At 33.3% G+C, this 17,553-nt stretch overlaps 1 protein-coding gene across 2 annotated transcripts; it reads right to left on the bottom strand.

The window, feature by feature from the left end:
* Positions 1 to 13: 13 nt before the first annotated feature.
* On the bottom strand, positions 14 to 17,172 carry LOC134715359 (sulfoquinovosidase-like). 2 transcript variants are annotated; one of them, XM_063577506.1, is made up of 11 exons: positions 16,963 to 17,172; positions 13,589 to 13,701; positions 13,019 to 13,201; positions 12,117 to 12,363; positions 10,305 to 10,651; positions 9,847 to 9,988; positions 8,322 to 8,540; positions 7,441 to 7,659; positions 6,507 to 6,749; positions 5,010 to 5,486; positions 14 to 1,946 (listed from the first exon to the last, which is right to left on the bottom strand). In XM_063577506.1, the coding sequence occupies exons 1-11, from the start codon at positions 16,967 to 16,969 to the stop codon at positions 1,879 to 1,881; spliced, it is 2,265 nt and encodes a 754-aa protein (XP_063433576.1). In that variant the 5' UTR covers positions 16,970 to 17,172; the 3' UTR covers positions 14 to 1,878. The 2 variants fall into 2 exon arrangements, with proteins under 2 accessions (XP_063433576.1, XP_063433567.1); XM_063577497.1 differs by lacking the exon at positions 14 to 1,946 and having other exon boundaries at positions 4,153 to 5,486.
* Between the last annotated feature and the right edge of the window lie 381 nt (positions 17,173 to 17,553).

Raw genomic sequence — 17,553 nt, 5'->3', positions numbered from 1 at the left:
CAGAGATCTGGCATGGTATATTAGACATTAGACATTATTTTATTTTTCCAATCATGGGCCCTTGTCAGGCAAGATACAAAAACATCATAATACAATGATTATATAAACATTAGTGAAATACACAATAAGTAATACACAAATAATAAATTGATAATATGAGCAATGTAGGATATAATTATAGTAAGAGACATTGAGTGCAATGAGGCCGATTTAATATTAAAAGGATATGATATTAAGTTTATTTTAAAATACGGAAACTAAAAAATAGCAAAAATAGAACTGGGAATATAGTATCTCAATCTGCAGTAGTTCTCCTCATGACCAGTGCACAGTAGTGAGGGACTTCATCACAACAATGCAAAGGTCATCAAGGGGGGATCCTTCAGAACTAGCTACAGATACATGAGATTACTCCAATAGTGATTCTCCTCATGACTAATGCACAATAGCAAGGGTTAACATTGCTACTGGACAATATTCATCAAGGGACGGTGCTCTAGAACTCACTATGGAGAAAATATAAAGTTCAAATTACAAGTAGTAGAGGGAAATAAATCCCATTAAAACTTTTCATATTTCTTAATGAACATGCATAATTCTGATAATAAATTCTCATCTTCATTATTCATTAACCATATCAGTTTTTGTTTAGGGTCAAGATATTGAAAATTCTTGCAGCAATTATTTATCATTGTTATCATGTCTTTCCTTTGATCTGATAAACTATCACAGGTATATACTTATACAATATTTTTCTCTGTATTTCATAACTGATTGAAAAACAAATAAATCTTGAACAAGAAGACATGAAAAAATAGGAGAAATTAAATTGCTGCTGCTTTGAATGTCTGTCCATCTGAAATTCCGTCCCAATAGTATTTGAAGAAAAACGAACTTGCTCAAACCAATATCATAATAATCCGACTGAAACTATATTGTTTGTACTATTATGACTAGTTGTGCATAATATGTTTCTGAATATTTAGTTTAGTTTGAAAGACAGACAATATCAGATGAAAAGAAAATAGATGAAAAGACAAGCATCATTCCAGAAAACAATACATAGATTAATTGGTGTTTAATCTCACTTTCAATGCTATATTGTACATGTATTTCGTGGAGGTCAGTTTTAATTGTTGGAAAAAGCCGGAGTGCCAAAGAAACACTGACTTTCAGAAGGACAACTGACAATCCTAGTCAATTTAGATTGGAGTCCAGTGTTCCAGCACAAGCGGAGTTCAAACTCACAACCTCAGTGTTGACTGGCTAGTGTTTAGTATGGAGTCGAGTGCACCTGTCCCATGCAAGTTTCTAACTTACAACCTCAGTGTTGACTGGCTAGTGATACAGTAGTTTGACTACTTAGACTGCTCGGCCACGGATGCCCCTCAATGACTACTTAGACTGCTCGGCCACGGAGGCCCCTCAATGACTACTCAGACTGCTCGGCCACGGAGGCCCCTCAATACATAGAAAACCAATGATTTATCATCTTGGAGTCTGTAATGAAGGATAAGCAAACTAATTTTTATACTGTAGGCATCATCCTTTGTTACTGGTATCATAATGATACGCAGCACCTTACAAATATTATACGTTTGTTATAGACAAGAACAAAGACACAAAGTTCCTTGTTGCCACTTTCCCCAGTGAAAGGGAAACATCTATACTGAAACTAACAAACAGTAATACCTTGTGTGTAAAATGTGTAAAATAAAATCTCCTTTCCAATTATTTTAACAGGACTCATTGATATTTTTTTTTTTTTTTTTTATTAGTATATTTGTTAACAAAAATTACTTTTAAACCCCATTTGAACATGTTTATGTCGTCAAATTATGTATGTACAACTATTTATATGATATCCACGCTAACTGTTCATGGTAAAGGATCACATGTGTTCTTATCTGCTTGATACTCCATGGCAGTCATAAAATCAAAAAATCCTACAAAAAGTTATAGTCTAAATATATTAACAGTAAGCAAATTGTACTGATGTGTTTTAAGGTTGAAAAAAGACATTCATCAGTAAAACATATATATTATTTAATGGATTTTTATAATTTGAAATCTCTAACTAATTACGTAAATGTACATATTACATACAAAAATATGGAAATTTCAAAAAAGCTCCCTTATCAGTATAAAATTACTGGTAAGTATAACAAAAACGTGAAGTTAAATATTATAATGAATCTTGCTAAAACAAATATGAAATCAGCACACTAAATACTTTAGTAGGCAGTTTTAGTAATTAAATGGATCGGTAAATAATATTCAACAGAAATGACAAGTTGTAGAAATACCATGGATGTGACCCATTCTGAGTTTATTGATAAAGAAATTGTTTTTTGGGATGGATGAATAAACCATCTTACCTGTGTTAGAACATTTCCTTTATTTCGGCTCCCAGAAGATATTGAAATACAACGTGGAAACTAATAACCAAAGTTTTGAGGAAAGGAGTATTAGAGAGCATATACATTTGTATGTGAAAAGTTATTGGTATTCAAAATTCAAACAATTGCCGTATATTGTTTAGTCCCTTTGAACCACAACCCCTGAAAGTAAGATTCCGGACAATCTTTTAAGCTTAACCGTTATAGGCATATATGCATTAGCATATTGTTCTCTGTCTTAACCCAGGTTATCTGGATGCATTCCCAAGCCAAATTACGAAATTAAGATGTAAATATGCTATTTTATCTTGAACCTCGCCTGTGATTTTTACTGACAAAGTATTAATAAATTGGTAAAGATGAAAGTCACAGATGGAAATTGTTATGAATCCATGTTTCAAATATTGAAAGGTTGCTTGGTCGATAAATGTAAATTCTGCTGCTTAAAAGGTTTGGTCCATAACATTTCCAACATGTACCTTTACTTGTATTTGTTTTTTGATAGGAACGATTTTACCTTTAAAAATAAAAGAATTCTTCTGCAGGTTTATGTGGTGTTGGGTTCAAATCCGAAAGATATTGAAGAGAAACTGAAATACTCCGTATTTTTTTAGGTTATTTCAGTGCATTTCCTCACTTCTGTCATGGCTATAAAAATTTTGGACAAAATATGACAAGGAACTTCTATTCTATACGATATCATGCAGAGAACCAAAATATTTTTTCAGCATCATTGTACATAAATATACATAATCAAAAAGCCATAATTAAAATGTGAATACAACAAATTAAGCATGTTTATATTCTCATTATCAGACTATATATATTTTGTCGTTTTATGAATAACATAAGGAAAAATGGAAAGCTAAGCAATTTGAACCAACTAATTATAAATAAGTGTTTTATAAAGCAGATACGTTTCAATAATATTTTGTCTTACATAGTATTTCTACAATACAGATATTATATATACAGATATCATGAACTGAAAGATCATTATTCAGTGTAAAACCTTCTCCCATAGTGGCAAAGAAAAGAACTAAACACGAATAGTTTGCTTAAGCCAACATAAAATATTTATGGCTTTTCTGAGGAAGATATATATTTATATAGCTGAAGGAGTCCTCCGAGTGCGAGAGTTTCTCGCTGCATTGAAGACCCATTGGTGGCCTTCGGCTGTTGTCTCCTCTATAGTTGGGTTGTTGTCTCTTTGACACATTCCCGAGTCATTTCCATTCTCAATTGTATACAGTTATATGCTGTTCCCAAATTTCCCTAAGAACATATGCTGTACCGAGATTTCCTTAAGAACAGATGCAAATTTGGTCTATTTCTAAAAAATACCCAGTATTTTTTGTATAAGTGAATCCCTTCCATTTATTGTTGGAATTGAGAAGAAACTAAAAACCCTTCCATGTCACATGACTTTCTCATTTTTGTATTGTTATTTGTGATATTTTTTCAAAGTTGTGTTGCTACTAGTACTGTAATGGCTTAACAGAGTTCAATTCAAACTCTCCAATTTGGTCATGAATACGGTAATAGAGTTTACATTTTCCAGAGATTAATTGGATAAGAGTCTTTACTGACCCGTTACTCTGTGCCACGGAAGTCACTTGTAGAACTGTAATTGCTGCCCGTTCCGAAGTACCAATATGGAACTATTCTATGAGATACGACCGGGCAACAGAACACTTTCGTGCTCTGTGATTCCTAGTGGTTTTATCCACTATCTTGAATAAACCCTCAAAAGTTTGGTGAAATATCTTTTATTTCTGAAAACAAATTTTATTTACAAATTTACTGGTACTTATCCTCAGATGAAACATCTTCAGGCAAATTTTGTTCAGAACAATAAGAACTATTTTTAAGAGTAACATTTAAACCTGTATGCTTGCTGATTAAAATATACAAATGAATGAAATTGTGTCTATATCATATCGCCCTTCTTATTGACGTATTTTAAAAATGATGAATCACAACCTCGAAAAAAGTGAACTCCAAGAGATTCCTCATAGAGCTGCAACATTAAGTAAATCAAGTATGCATTAATGAGTATTAAATTGAAAATTTACCTGTACATAGCATAATGCTCATCAATAATTTTAAGCATAATAAAATATTCAATTTATACACCTACATTTGGTCGATTTTTTAAAGGTCATTATAGAACTTGCTTTAATTGTACAATCTAAAAGTTCATCATTTATAAGCAATGCGTGTTTGTCAACTTATTTTGAATGTTTTTATCAATACAACCTCCTGGAACGTGTTTGTCCCACGTCTATTTAAAAGAATCTTCATCTTCCTAAAATATATTTTATTTTCAAATATTTTATAAAAGTTTTAAAAAGTGAAGCAAAAAGATCATCGAGATATTGTAAGTGTCAACTTTACTGGAGATGATTTAGACGAACAAAAACAAAACTACAGTTTGTAATTCATCCCAAAACAACAACTGAAAATAATGGAAATATGCATTGCCCCCTCCCCCAATAGCTGAAAATATATGAAAATAGAAAAATTAAAAGTTATACATAAGCTGTGCATAAAGTGTTAGTAACAGTAGAACACTATTAGTTGCAGTCAGAACACCAGAGTTGCTACTACCTGGGGACTTTGTAGATGGTTGGATGGTTGTTGGTGGTGGCGGTACTAGTGGTATTTTAGAAATGGCCATGAATGTTGCCGAATATGGTGATGTTTTCTGGTAAAACACTGGTGGTTGTCCTATAGGAGCCGGTACCGTTATGTATTTATTTCCTGCAGTTTGCGTGGAAGTATTCCATAAAAATACCCATTCACCCTGAGGAAGATACACTTTCTGTAATGTAACATTAGCCTGTATAACTGGTGCTATTAATAAATCGGAACCGTACATGTACTGATATTTAGCATTTACGGCCACTGGATCATTTTGATAGTGAAGAACTAGAGGTCTTTGTGCTGGAATTCCATCCCTAACACATGTCTGTATGACAGAATTAGTGTAATTTCCCAACATTTTATAAATCTTGACTAGCCTGGCAAACTGTAGAAGGATGTATTGATTGGAGTAAGCCTGTACATTGAAGTCCGGTTGATTGCCTAAAGGAAAACAAAAGAGATAGGTAAAAACTGCTGAAAAGTTTCATATATTTTTGACAGTCAGATCTAGAAAAAACTCGTTTATGACTATGAGTTAGATGCAATGTGTTTATAATACCGTTTCCTAGGATACGACTACCAGTGGACTCTCTCTACCCAATGTCTATCATCCCTATCTTGAATCGTATTAGGGATAATCACTATACCAAACGGTTGATGCGGTTGCTGTAGTCACAGTAGACTCTCTCTCTCAAACCAAAAATCTCAGTTTGGCTTACCTTTTAATTTGAAGTTGAAATAATGATCACAAAAAGCTAGATACACAAGTCCTATTAAAACGACTAAATTTGTATGTGAGATACATGTAAGTGCTTCCACATAAAGAAAATGTGAGCTGTTGAACTCTTTCTACCAAACGACATTGCTTATAGTTTTTCGAAAATATAGTCACAATTGTAATTCGAAATCGTCTTAGTTTGAAGAACCTAACTGTCGGGAGTGCTTGATCACCCTCTGGATCTCCGGACAATTCCTGATCAGTTACGAACGTATATGTCTGCTATTAGACAATAAAATAATCAGACTTTTTCACTGTTCGTGGAGTAGCGGTGCCTGATCTACAACGGAAATCATTATCAGCATTACGTAAACGCTGCAATACAATGCGAAATATATATAAGTCGGATTGAGTACGTGATAATCGGGACGCTTTCGGAATAATGCATGTCTGAAGCTTGATGGCGATTACCCGAAAAGGAACCATATTCCAGTATTCACGTATATTCCTATTTTTATCTTCGCGTTTTGCATTTATGAAAATAACTCACGATTGTAAAAACGTCACACACAGTGTTGAAGGCGGTACTTTGACCACCGTACTTTGACCTATAGTTCTTAACTTGACACATATTGTGACTTGGATGGTGAGTTGTCATTGGAACTCATACTACATCTATTTATTTTACTGGCCGCACCCGGACATCAAAATTAAAAATAAAATAAAATATCTGGTAAACAAACCCTCGTGAGTTCTCATGACGGGTGTGAACACCGCCATTTCTGCAGATCTCAGTAACAACTCAGCTGTTCTTCTAAGTCCCAATGATCCAAAAGTAGTGTAGCCACCGATATCGAAATGTGTCAGACCTGTACCTGACAGACCCATCGACGTAGCAGCTATAATAGTAGATGGTAGGCCATCACCATAACTGAAGTCCACATTCTGGTCTCCAGCCCACATGAGTGTGGTATAGTTTGAAGTACCTAAAGAATAAATACTGGTTTATTAAAAAATAACTATATATCAACAACCGCTACAAGACTCCATGATTTGTTTTATATTTAAGACCTACAAAGAGAGATAACAACAAACATCACATGGTCAAGCTAGCCTGGTTTGGTACAATTACAAAATATGGCAGAGGTCAAAAGCCAGTTTTACAGGGCTCTGTTGTCAATGTATCTACCATATACCGTACAAGTGTAATGCACAACTATAGATAAAGAACATACGCAGTGCAGAGTGCATCTACCAACAAGATGCATGACCATGCACTAACTCGAACAAAGACATAATGACGCCACATTAATTGAAAGGCAGAGTCAAATACAGGAAGCTATGTAGTGAATGGAATGCTGTCAACCTGGTTCTGCCAAGAACTTTGTTTAGAAGAATTGATTCAATCCATGATTCCATGACTGTATCCAAAAGGATCGTTTGAAGATATTTGTTTTAACTTATCAGTATATATATAACAATAAGATGTGGTATGTTAGTATATATGGTGGACATTGATACTTTAGAAAAATACCTTCAAATGTTGTGTTTAATTCCAATGTCTCCCTTAATGGTTCCTCCCACCAAAACATTTCAAACTCTATACCAGGTTCATTTACATATTTGGTGGACTTTTGAGGTCATAAAACCATTTTGCTGATTTGTGATATTACTCACGTGCGGCACCAGCTCTCATCCAGAATACTATCTCTCCAAGTTTGCCCGATTCCTCTACTGCTTGCCTATTACAACTTGCCCATAATACTGGCCACTGATTGTGTACCATCTCAATAGACATAGTTTTGTCAAATACTACAGCATCTACGGGAAGATACTCGCCAAAATCTGCCATCCAGCCACTCAGACCTAGGTCTATCATATTAGTTTTAATCTGACCTACAACAATAACACAATATGGATTAATGGTATTGTCTAATAATGAATTTGTCTAAACGTAAAATGTACTGCGTTTTGAAAATTGTCGTACATTATGAAATTGAGAATTGAAATGGAGAATGTGTCAGAGGCGAAAAGTCTAACAAGTTTTAAGAATGATCTACATTTTAAATGCCTAATTTGTATAAGTTCTATACAAAACTATATCATATGTGTCTTATTTTCTAATTGTATTACAAATAAACAGCGTGCAACAAAATTTGTACATTTGTACTACTAAAAAAAATGATCAATGCACATCCTATCGAAAAAAATCAATGGTGACTTTAACCAATGAACTATAGACACTGCTGATATGTTACTATTTCCACCAAAAATGGAAAAATACGCAGTCATTCACTCGAACAATGAAAAAAAATCACTTCTATTTTCAGTCATTTTTGCAAGTGTTTACTTTTCATATTTGAAGGTTCTTATAAATATTTACTCAAAAGAACAGAAACATTTTTTTGTTTCTGCTGCTTTTAGGTGCCTTTTGTGTTCTCATGAGGAAATGTAAATTATAATACTCAAATTGTATCCTTTTTTTAACGATTAATATGATATTTGGTAATTTTTCAATTTCCGTCCCATCATTTGTAAACATACTCAACTCTACCTACCTTTATACCAATTAAATGCAGCTGGGTTGGTCAAATCAACTATTCCACACAGAAATTCACCAAAATCTAAAAGATACGGGTTTCCAGTTCTGTTATTCACCACAAAACCTTGGCTTGATGCAGTCTTATACAAATCACCTTCGATATTCAAATTAGGGTTTATATATGCAAGCACCTTCACTCCTTGAGCTTTCAGATCTTTGATTTTCTGGTCCAAACCTGCAATGAATTATTTCGGATTAATTTCGAATTAATTTCGAATTAAGGAAAATTACGAAAAGTATAGTTAATTGAAAGGTTAACTTTAATCACATTGAGTTCGAAAATCTTTTTATTCACCTTGAATACGAAAATCACCAACTAATTTGAATCTAGTAACATCATTATAGATTAGATCATTCCATGGCCATCTCTAGATTGACAATAAAACGCCTGCGAAAGAGGATCGTCCGTTTTGCTGTACCGGATCATGTGTTAATACTCTATATGTGGAGATCTTTTTTTATGATCTTTGAAAGGAGTAGGTCCAGTAAGACCACTTTTTGGCCCCAAAATAAAGCAGTTTTACAAAATTGTTAAAATGTAAACTTTTAGATATTCATTGTACAGTAGAATGGTCCTGCTACATAAATATGGTCTGTTTTTGACTATGCAATGCACATATATCAGGTACTAGCACAATTAAGTCAGGCTTATTTACAGAAATCTTCACAATTCTAGCATTTTTGTTAAATTTTAGGCGGTTTTCAGGTGAAACGAAAGTGGCCGCATTCGTGTTCATCCTAAATATTAAAATGTAAGTTGTATTTTATGATAGTACATAACATCTATAAAGATTGAGGATGAACACGGATGCGGCCACTTGACGAAAACCATCTGTAAAGTGACATTTTTTGGCATGTTTGGTAGATTTTATTTTTTGAGCTTGAATCGGGTCGCTTTAAATGACAAAATCAGTAAAAATCTTTCACATAAACTAATTGATTCAAATGAAATAGACACTTTTAAGGATGTCTGCTGCTCTAATTTAAAATAACAAGGATTTCATGTGGTTTCTTAAAATGAAAACAACTTTGATATTTAAACAAAATAAAGTAATAAAATCATTGGTCTCGTGTGTAGTTTTCAAAATACGAGACATTTAGAAAATGGCGGGAAAAGGGTTTTCTTCAGACTTTACTATTTGTTAACATTGGAATTGTTTTTTACCCTTTAAACCAAGAAAAAATAACAAGGATTTCATGCCGCCGGATCACTAAATCTGAAATGATCTATTGAACAGATTTATGAAGACAAAAGAGGGGTGCCGTGTAAAAAAAAATTTAATACATTTGGATGGATAAAACCTGAGAAAATCGAAAATATGACAAGAATTCAAAAACATGACCAGCAGACATCCTTAAGTGTTTAAAAAGTGGTCAAAATCCTTCGTAAGATGAACCTGAAATTTGAGGCCAAAATCGGTCCTTACCGGACCTACTCCTTTGTATAAATACTTCATTGAATTTATATACAACAAAATTACCCGGATATCTTTTGGGGTTCCATTTCCAATTCCAAAACAATCTTTGACCAAACGTAGTGTTTTTAATTCCAGCCCAGTCCTGTATCCACAATCCATTAACAGCAACACCTTGGTCTTGGGCAGTCTTTAGCCTTTTTAGCATCTATACAAAATGCACCAATCAAGCTTATTCAAATATAAATAGATCTAAATGTACAATATTTCTTCACCTGAACATTTTGTTCATTTTTTTAAAAAAATTGTAATCATGTCAATATATGGGAACGTTATTATTTGTTTTCCCACATGAATTTGAATTTTTAAATTTCCTACAAATGGTTTGAAAGGCTAGAGAAACAGTTATAAGAAAATAAGACCATCAACAGTACTAGTTTCAGTCTACTTCCATTAGGGATTGATTCTTTTTAGACGTTGAAGAAATGATTTTGGACAAATGTTGAAAAAATATATATATTTACAACATCTGTTCCTCCTTGAACGCCAAGTATAATTCCATCTCGTAACCAGCTAGGTAGAGGTGCCATCTTTCCCAACGGCGTGTCTGTAACAAAACTTTTCACGAGGTCCACCATGTTATCTCGGGGTATGATTGCAATATTTGAAAAGTCCCCTTTTATGAAAACTTCATGGTATTTGTTGTGACTGAAATCGAACTCAGCATAGTTATAGCCATCGTAATGAAATAGGTACTTTCTAGAACTGATGAAGGTTGCTTGTGGAAAATATGTCGTATGATAATCACCGCCAGCGCCACTCATTTTATCGGCGAAAAATGTCACTTGGTCATGCTTGTCCCGTCCAACACCTGAAATAAAAGTACATCTTTTAAAATAATTTTTCTTTCCGAAACTTACATTGAGTATTCTCAAGAACCAGCCGGAGTATTAAAAATAGAGCAACATAGAGTTTATAAAATAAAATGTAAGTTATTAGAGGATATCAGATATTAGAGGTAGATGATTACCAGTGACACTAGTCTTGTTGATATCTAGCAAGTAATTTATGACAAATACAGCATGCAGTAGATGATTATTGTCAATAGTATTACCCATATATCAATTCATAAAAAAAGATACAGAATAAACCGAATCTACTATGGAATGCAATCATTCGTTAAAAGTGATAAAAGATGAAAAGGTGCAATAAAAAAAAACACGCGTCGAAGAAACAACACCATAATCAAGATCAAAACATCGGTGAAAGAGATAAAAACAGTCAAGAACATTCCATGGAAAACTAACGAATGAGCAACAAGACTTCTCGCAGAGCTGAGTACGTAGCTTTATTGCACCTAATAATAAGTTGTTCGTGCTCGCTAAACTCAAGAGTTAAGTACGGTACTTTATTACACTGAAGAGTAAGTTGTTACTTCCCGCAAAACTTAGCGCTTTATAATTACGGTACTTTATTGCACCGAAGAGTTACTTGTTCCTGTTTGTAAAACTCAGAGCTAAGTACGGTACTTTGTTGCACTGAAGAGTAGGTTGTTACTTCTCGCAAAACTCAGAGCTAAGTACGGTACTTTGTTGCACTGAAGAGTAAGTTGTTACTTCTCGCAAAACTCAGAGCTAAGTACGGTACATTGTTGCACTGAAGAGTAAGTTGTTACTTCTCGCAAAACTCAGAGCTAAGTACGGTACATTGTTGCACTGAAGAGTAAGTTGTTTCTTCTCGCAAAACTCAGAGCTAAGTACGGTACATTGTTGCACTGAAGAGTAAGTTGTTACTTCTCGCAAAACTCAGAGCTAAGTACGGTACATTGTTGCACTGAAGAGTAAGTTGTTACTTCTCGCAAAACTCAGAGCTAAGTACGGTACTTTGTTGCACTGAAGAGTAAGTTGTTACTTCTCGCAAAACTCAGAGCTAAGTACGGTACTTTATTGCACTGAGGGACAATTAAGGGTAACTTCAGTTCCTATTCGCAAAACTCAGAGCTAAGTACTTAATTGTAAATGTTGATTTTCATACTTATTTGCTACTTGCAGAAACAAAATTGCTGTAGGCAAAATTGAGAAAGCCTAAGGTCTATTTAATATTGCTTCTTGAGATTTTAGGATGTATTGGCTTGTCTATAGGCTGTTATTTCACCGGGGAACTGTTTGAAACACAGACTACACTGCCATCAGCATGATCAAAACAGATAAGGTTCATGTCTAAATTAATTTCTTCTTGTCACATTATTCTGTTGTAGTATCACTTTTACCCTATATGTAGCAATGACTATGAATGTTTAGCATGAAAGGTGTTACATTTTTTAGAGGTATATTTACCTTGTTCTCTTGTCCAAATAGGATAAATTCTGTCCCTTGACCTACTAACTGAAAATGATTCTGGGTCTTTTCCTGGTGTGTAAGAAAATTCCCTCAGATTTAGGTGACTGAATTGTTCTCCAAGACCATAAACTTGTTCTGAGGCTTCAGCGACCACTCGAAACCAGAGGTAATCGTATTCTATGCCATTATTGATTATTTCAATCCCTACTGATTTCTCATTGTATGTTGTGATCCGAAATCTCAGCTATTTAAGACAAAAATAACATGTATTTAAAATTGCATTAAAAGTCCCATAGAAATTACATGACATCAAATACGATATCTCATACCATTTCAACATTAATTTGAGGTTAGTAGTTGTCTTCAGAGTCATCATATCTAAATGAATCTGCAGTTAATTCAACTTAATTGACTAAAAATAAAAACAATTTAAAGAAACAATATATCAGTTTCAAGAAAGAAAAAAAAATCAGATCTGATGGATTTTCGTTATTTCGGCATTTGTTGTAGATGGCCATTGTTAACTTTTATTTGAGATCTGGCATATTGTATAAAATATATGTAGGGAAAATTAGATCTCATAATCGTTGTAATAAAGGACTCTAACGTAGTCAATATCTTGAATAACTGCCCAGGCACTCTCAGCCTTCGACACATTCACCGTTCGTTATGTTATTCCACTGTGTATCCTCTCTGATATTTAGGAGTCAGTTTTGTCAGACCATGGATGAAAACATCCCGGACAATCCCTGTCGCCCATTGAAAATGTCGCTAGAGAAGTGCAATCTCACATGGATTGCTTTAAAATATATGATTATTTTTTTCAGATATAACGCACATTAAATGTAAACGAGTAAATTACAATCAATTTTTTTTTTTAAAAGAGAATATCTGTATACCTGATGTTCTTCAAACAAAAAGTCAATCTCATCTGTCCAATTATAGTTCTGATATGTGTAATTTCTCAGTCCTACTCTTCTGTCGATGTCGCTTTCAATACGGAAATTCCCACGGAATTCTAGGAAGTTTGTTCTTCCCATTCCAACGTAAAGCATAGGGTTGTCATAGGTATGTTGAAATATCTACATGAAAAACATACGTTCAATGTTTAGGCTTGTCGGATTTGTAGGAAAATATTTGAAAAATGCAAAAAAAAACATTTTAAAACGTACATGTTTTCATTAAGAATTTTAAAAAGTCACATTGTATGATTCTAAAACTTAATTTTTGTCAGTTAATAATTTTGCAGTAGTATTTTTAACACATTTTGGCAGGTTGATAATCGAGACACAGGGTTCAAGCATCGAGTTCTACATCTATAGTGGAATACTGACAGCACATTGCTTTACTTTAGCTAGATTCATTTAAAAAATTTCAATGCACCCGAATCAATTTCATATAAAGCAGAACGTGGAAAAATCTTCATATATCACCGACGAAAAGCAAAATAATATTGAAATAATATATACCAAAATATCATTAACTGTAACATTGAAGCTGTGACCATTATCTATCACTTGATGGAGCTTTGATGCTGCTAAACATCCAGTCAAGAACATTAAACACACAGCCTCTTTCATCCCTGAAACAACAAAAACAATCCAAATGATTGGGGAAATCTTTGGAAGTTGATGTCGGATTGTGTTTTTTGTAAAGGCACACTATGTATCTATCGAGACCTTTTAGAAAAAAATATTTCAAGTGTTAGCAAATGGATTAAAATACTTTGCTGCTAATTTTCTAGTATTATTATATCCTGTGATATTCTGTTTCTATATGTAAAGACAGAATCACAACATAGTATATGTAAGATTGTCACTGTGTGAACAATTTCTGGTTTTGTGCTCTCGGTTTATAAGTTTACAGTTGGTCCAGAGACACAGTTATCGTCCTTTGATTTTTGTCGTCTCTAGTATGGACACTGGCATGAGTTACGATCCACTCCCGCTCTCTTCACAGAGCGGGAGTGGATCGTAACCCTTGGCTAGCGAAGATGGGACACTGGACAGTATAAAACAATCCAGTACAAATAGTACAAATCCAGTTTGTTTTGTTTTTATGCTGCCTTTACATTGTAGTCCCCATTGTACCAGTTGTAAATTTTTAACACTAAGGGGGATAATTCATATTTGTAAATGGAATACATTGCGAATTCTGAAGCTGAGAAATGTATGCATCAGACCAAGGATTTGTATAGTTTTTTTGTCTAACTATACAAATCCTTGATCAGACGAAACACTTCACTTAATATTCAAGTAAAAAACATAATCACACATACAAAATAAAACACCAAAAAAGAGTAAGAAAACATAATATAAATTTATTCAAATATTTCATTATTTTAATTAAGGTACCAAAGGGGGTTTTACAAGTAGAAATCAAGTATAATTCATGAACATACCCAATGTAATGTGTTTGCGAATATGTCCAAATTAGAAAGGTAAATTAAAACTGCTAAAACAAACAGAATTACTTTTAAAACTATTTCAGTCCTAGCACGACTCTGAACATGAGAATAAAGTGGAAAATTTTGAATAACTATTCACACAGAACATTAAGTATAGCATACCTACACCAGGTAGAAACTCATCTTGTGTATCATTAAATGCAAGTTTAAGTTATTCGTAAATTATTGTTATATAATAAACAGACCGTTACACCAACGTTGATAAAATATGATCTATTATCATTTCAAGGCTGCATCAAAGATAACTTTAACGACGAGAAGTACTAAAATATAAAAAAAAAGATGTGGTATGATTGCTAATGAGACAAACTTCACAAGAGACCAAAACGACACAGAAATTAACAACTAAAAGTCACCGTACAGCCTTCAACAATGAGCAAATCCGTAAATCATAGTCAGCTATGAAATTCCCCAAAATGACAAATGTAAAAGAATTCAAACGAGAACACTAAAGGCCTATACTTTTAGTGTACAAACAAAAAATGAACGAAAAACAAATATTTAACACACCAACAAACGACAACTACTGAATTACAGGCTCCTGACTTAGGACAGGCACATACATGGATACAAATAGAAATATATCTAACAAAATCACAGAGTGGACGTGGCCGGGTACTTGTATATCCCATCAACAAAAATACACTAAGTTCTGATCTGAGAGTACTCGCAGTTACTGATAGCTATATCAAAGCCACAAACAACTAATAAGAAAAGTCATGTATCTAAGACTAAAGTATCAATCAGTACACATCCAACATCTCTTTGGATTCAGTGTAAAGACATTATAAACAGTTTGAGAAAAACATCACCATGTGCAAAGCAAAGAATTGCTTGTTTTCTTGTTTTCAATAATTTTAGCTCATTAATCCACTACAATCATCCTGTCCGTCCTGACGTTTGGTCACGAAACTTTCCCTTCTGAAATCACACAACAGACGAGCAAGAAGGGTCTGTCAGATCATGTTAAGGGGGTTTGTTTTATCCAAATATATCCAATGTTTCAACCAAACATCGAACACTATTGTAAATCGAAGTGAAGAGTAAATAAGTACATATCAATTAAAAAGTCCATATTAATACTAGGTTTAGGATATATTAGATATACCAGTATCCCTTTTCCAAGACATAACGTGCAAAATGCCACACAGTTTTACCTATTGGATGGTCTTGTGTTAACTTGAATTTTTTCTTGTACATATTGTATAATTGAAGCGCACAAGGATAATTAAAGGATTTCAAAATATGGCCACTTAAATTTAGATAGAAACCATTATTGGTATTTATTAAAACAAATAAATATACAAAGTTCTACAACACATATAGTGGAATTATTCAATGGAATTAAAAGAAGAAGAAAAAAAGAAAAAAACATGAACAAATTAAAAACCAATTGTTCAAAGAACAATTGAAGGTCTTTCCACCAATAAGGATCTATTGTGATATGAAAATATTAAAATTCAGTTGAAAATGTCAGTTTCTATGGCTAAATGATATATAAATATGAATTTCAAGCAAAGGTCAAAATCTAGAACGTCCAATCAACCTATGACCTTGACCTCAATTTCAAGGTCATAAACCAAGGATCCCAAATTAAAAGACCCTAGGTCTGTATTATGTATGGTTCATGAGTAATATCACTTTGCGCATAATTCTAAATATAACAGGGGCAAAAATCCCATTTATTCTCTTCGCACCATTCCAATCAAAATTTATAAGTTACGTCATGTCGCAACTGACAATTTAGTAAAAATAATTTGTTGAAATCTTATAAGGTTAATGAAAAAGAGTGAAAATAAGCCAAAATCAAAATTTAGAATTTGACCTTGACCTAATTTTCATTTTTTTGGACCAAGGGTCTTAAATCAAAAGACCCTAAGCGTTTACTTTATAATGATAATGAGTTATATTACCATACAACTAATATAAGATATAAAAGGGTGAAAAGTCGCATCAAATGTTTACGTACCCTTTTAACTAAAATTTACGTGTTACGCCATGTCGTAACCCACATTTTGTGAAAATATTTTATCGATAAAATGAAACGTAACATCCTGAGGATATAACGAGCAATTTGGAAAAAATAAATTTGTTGCTTTCTTTTACGGTTGCAGAGGAGATCTGATAACAAGAAAAACAGTGTTTGGGGAGATAACTCTTACAAAGAAAAGTGTTCGGTAACACAGGGTCAGTTTCAAAAGCGTATAGACTGAATGATATCATATACAAAAAAACTAAGCGACATCTTTTGAAAAATTTTTACACCGGAAGAAAAAAAATAAAATAATCAGAACAAATTCAATAAAATCATAAAAGATATTCTGAACATACAGCTTATAAAACTAGTAAAACTAGTAAACACATTGCTTAACATACCGTTCATTATAGGTGGAGCTCCGATAATTTAGAAGGACGGTGTGTTTGCTCGCTTTATCTTTCTTTCTGTATCTGATTAGACAACATTCAGTCACAAAATATTTGTATTATTCCTTGACCCAATAAAAATTGACCCAATAAAAATAGGGTTTTCTTAACTGACACGGTTTTACAAATATGAAATTTCTTAAAATGAAGATGGACGCAAAATCTTTCCTGATATTGTTATGAATTAGTATATAAGTATATCTCCTAATTTATACGATGGTCTTTTTTTTTTATCAATTTATATCTCGTGTATGACACACTAGATGATGTCAATGTCAATAATATGTCAGATAAGTTCAATGTTTTGCAGGATAATAACCGAACAGTTTATTAATTTCAGACATTGCATTGGATGTTCAGTTTGTTCTTCTCCGGAATGAAACTATTAGCAGTTTGGTTTCACAAGTTCCTGTCTTACTGTATACTGTTTTCTACAATTAAACTATGTACAGATTGTTCTTTACAGCAATGAGACTACAAACAGTTTTATCTTCATGAGCTCGTGCATTCCTGTACTGTTTTCTGCAATGACATTTGTGACCA

This window comes from Mytilus trossulus, chromosome 1, assembly GCF_036588685.1.
Source record: "Mytilus trossulus isolate FHL-02 chromosome 1, PNRI_Mtr1.1.1.hap1, whole genome shotgun sequence".
NCBI classification, from domain to species: Eukaryota; Metazoa; Mollusca; class Bivalvia; order Mytilida; family Mytilidae; genus Mytilus; species Mytilus trossulus.
This window is presented reverse-complemented; position numbering and strand designations above follow the sequence as displayed.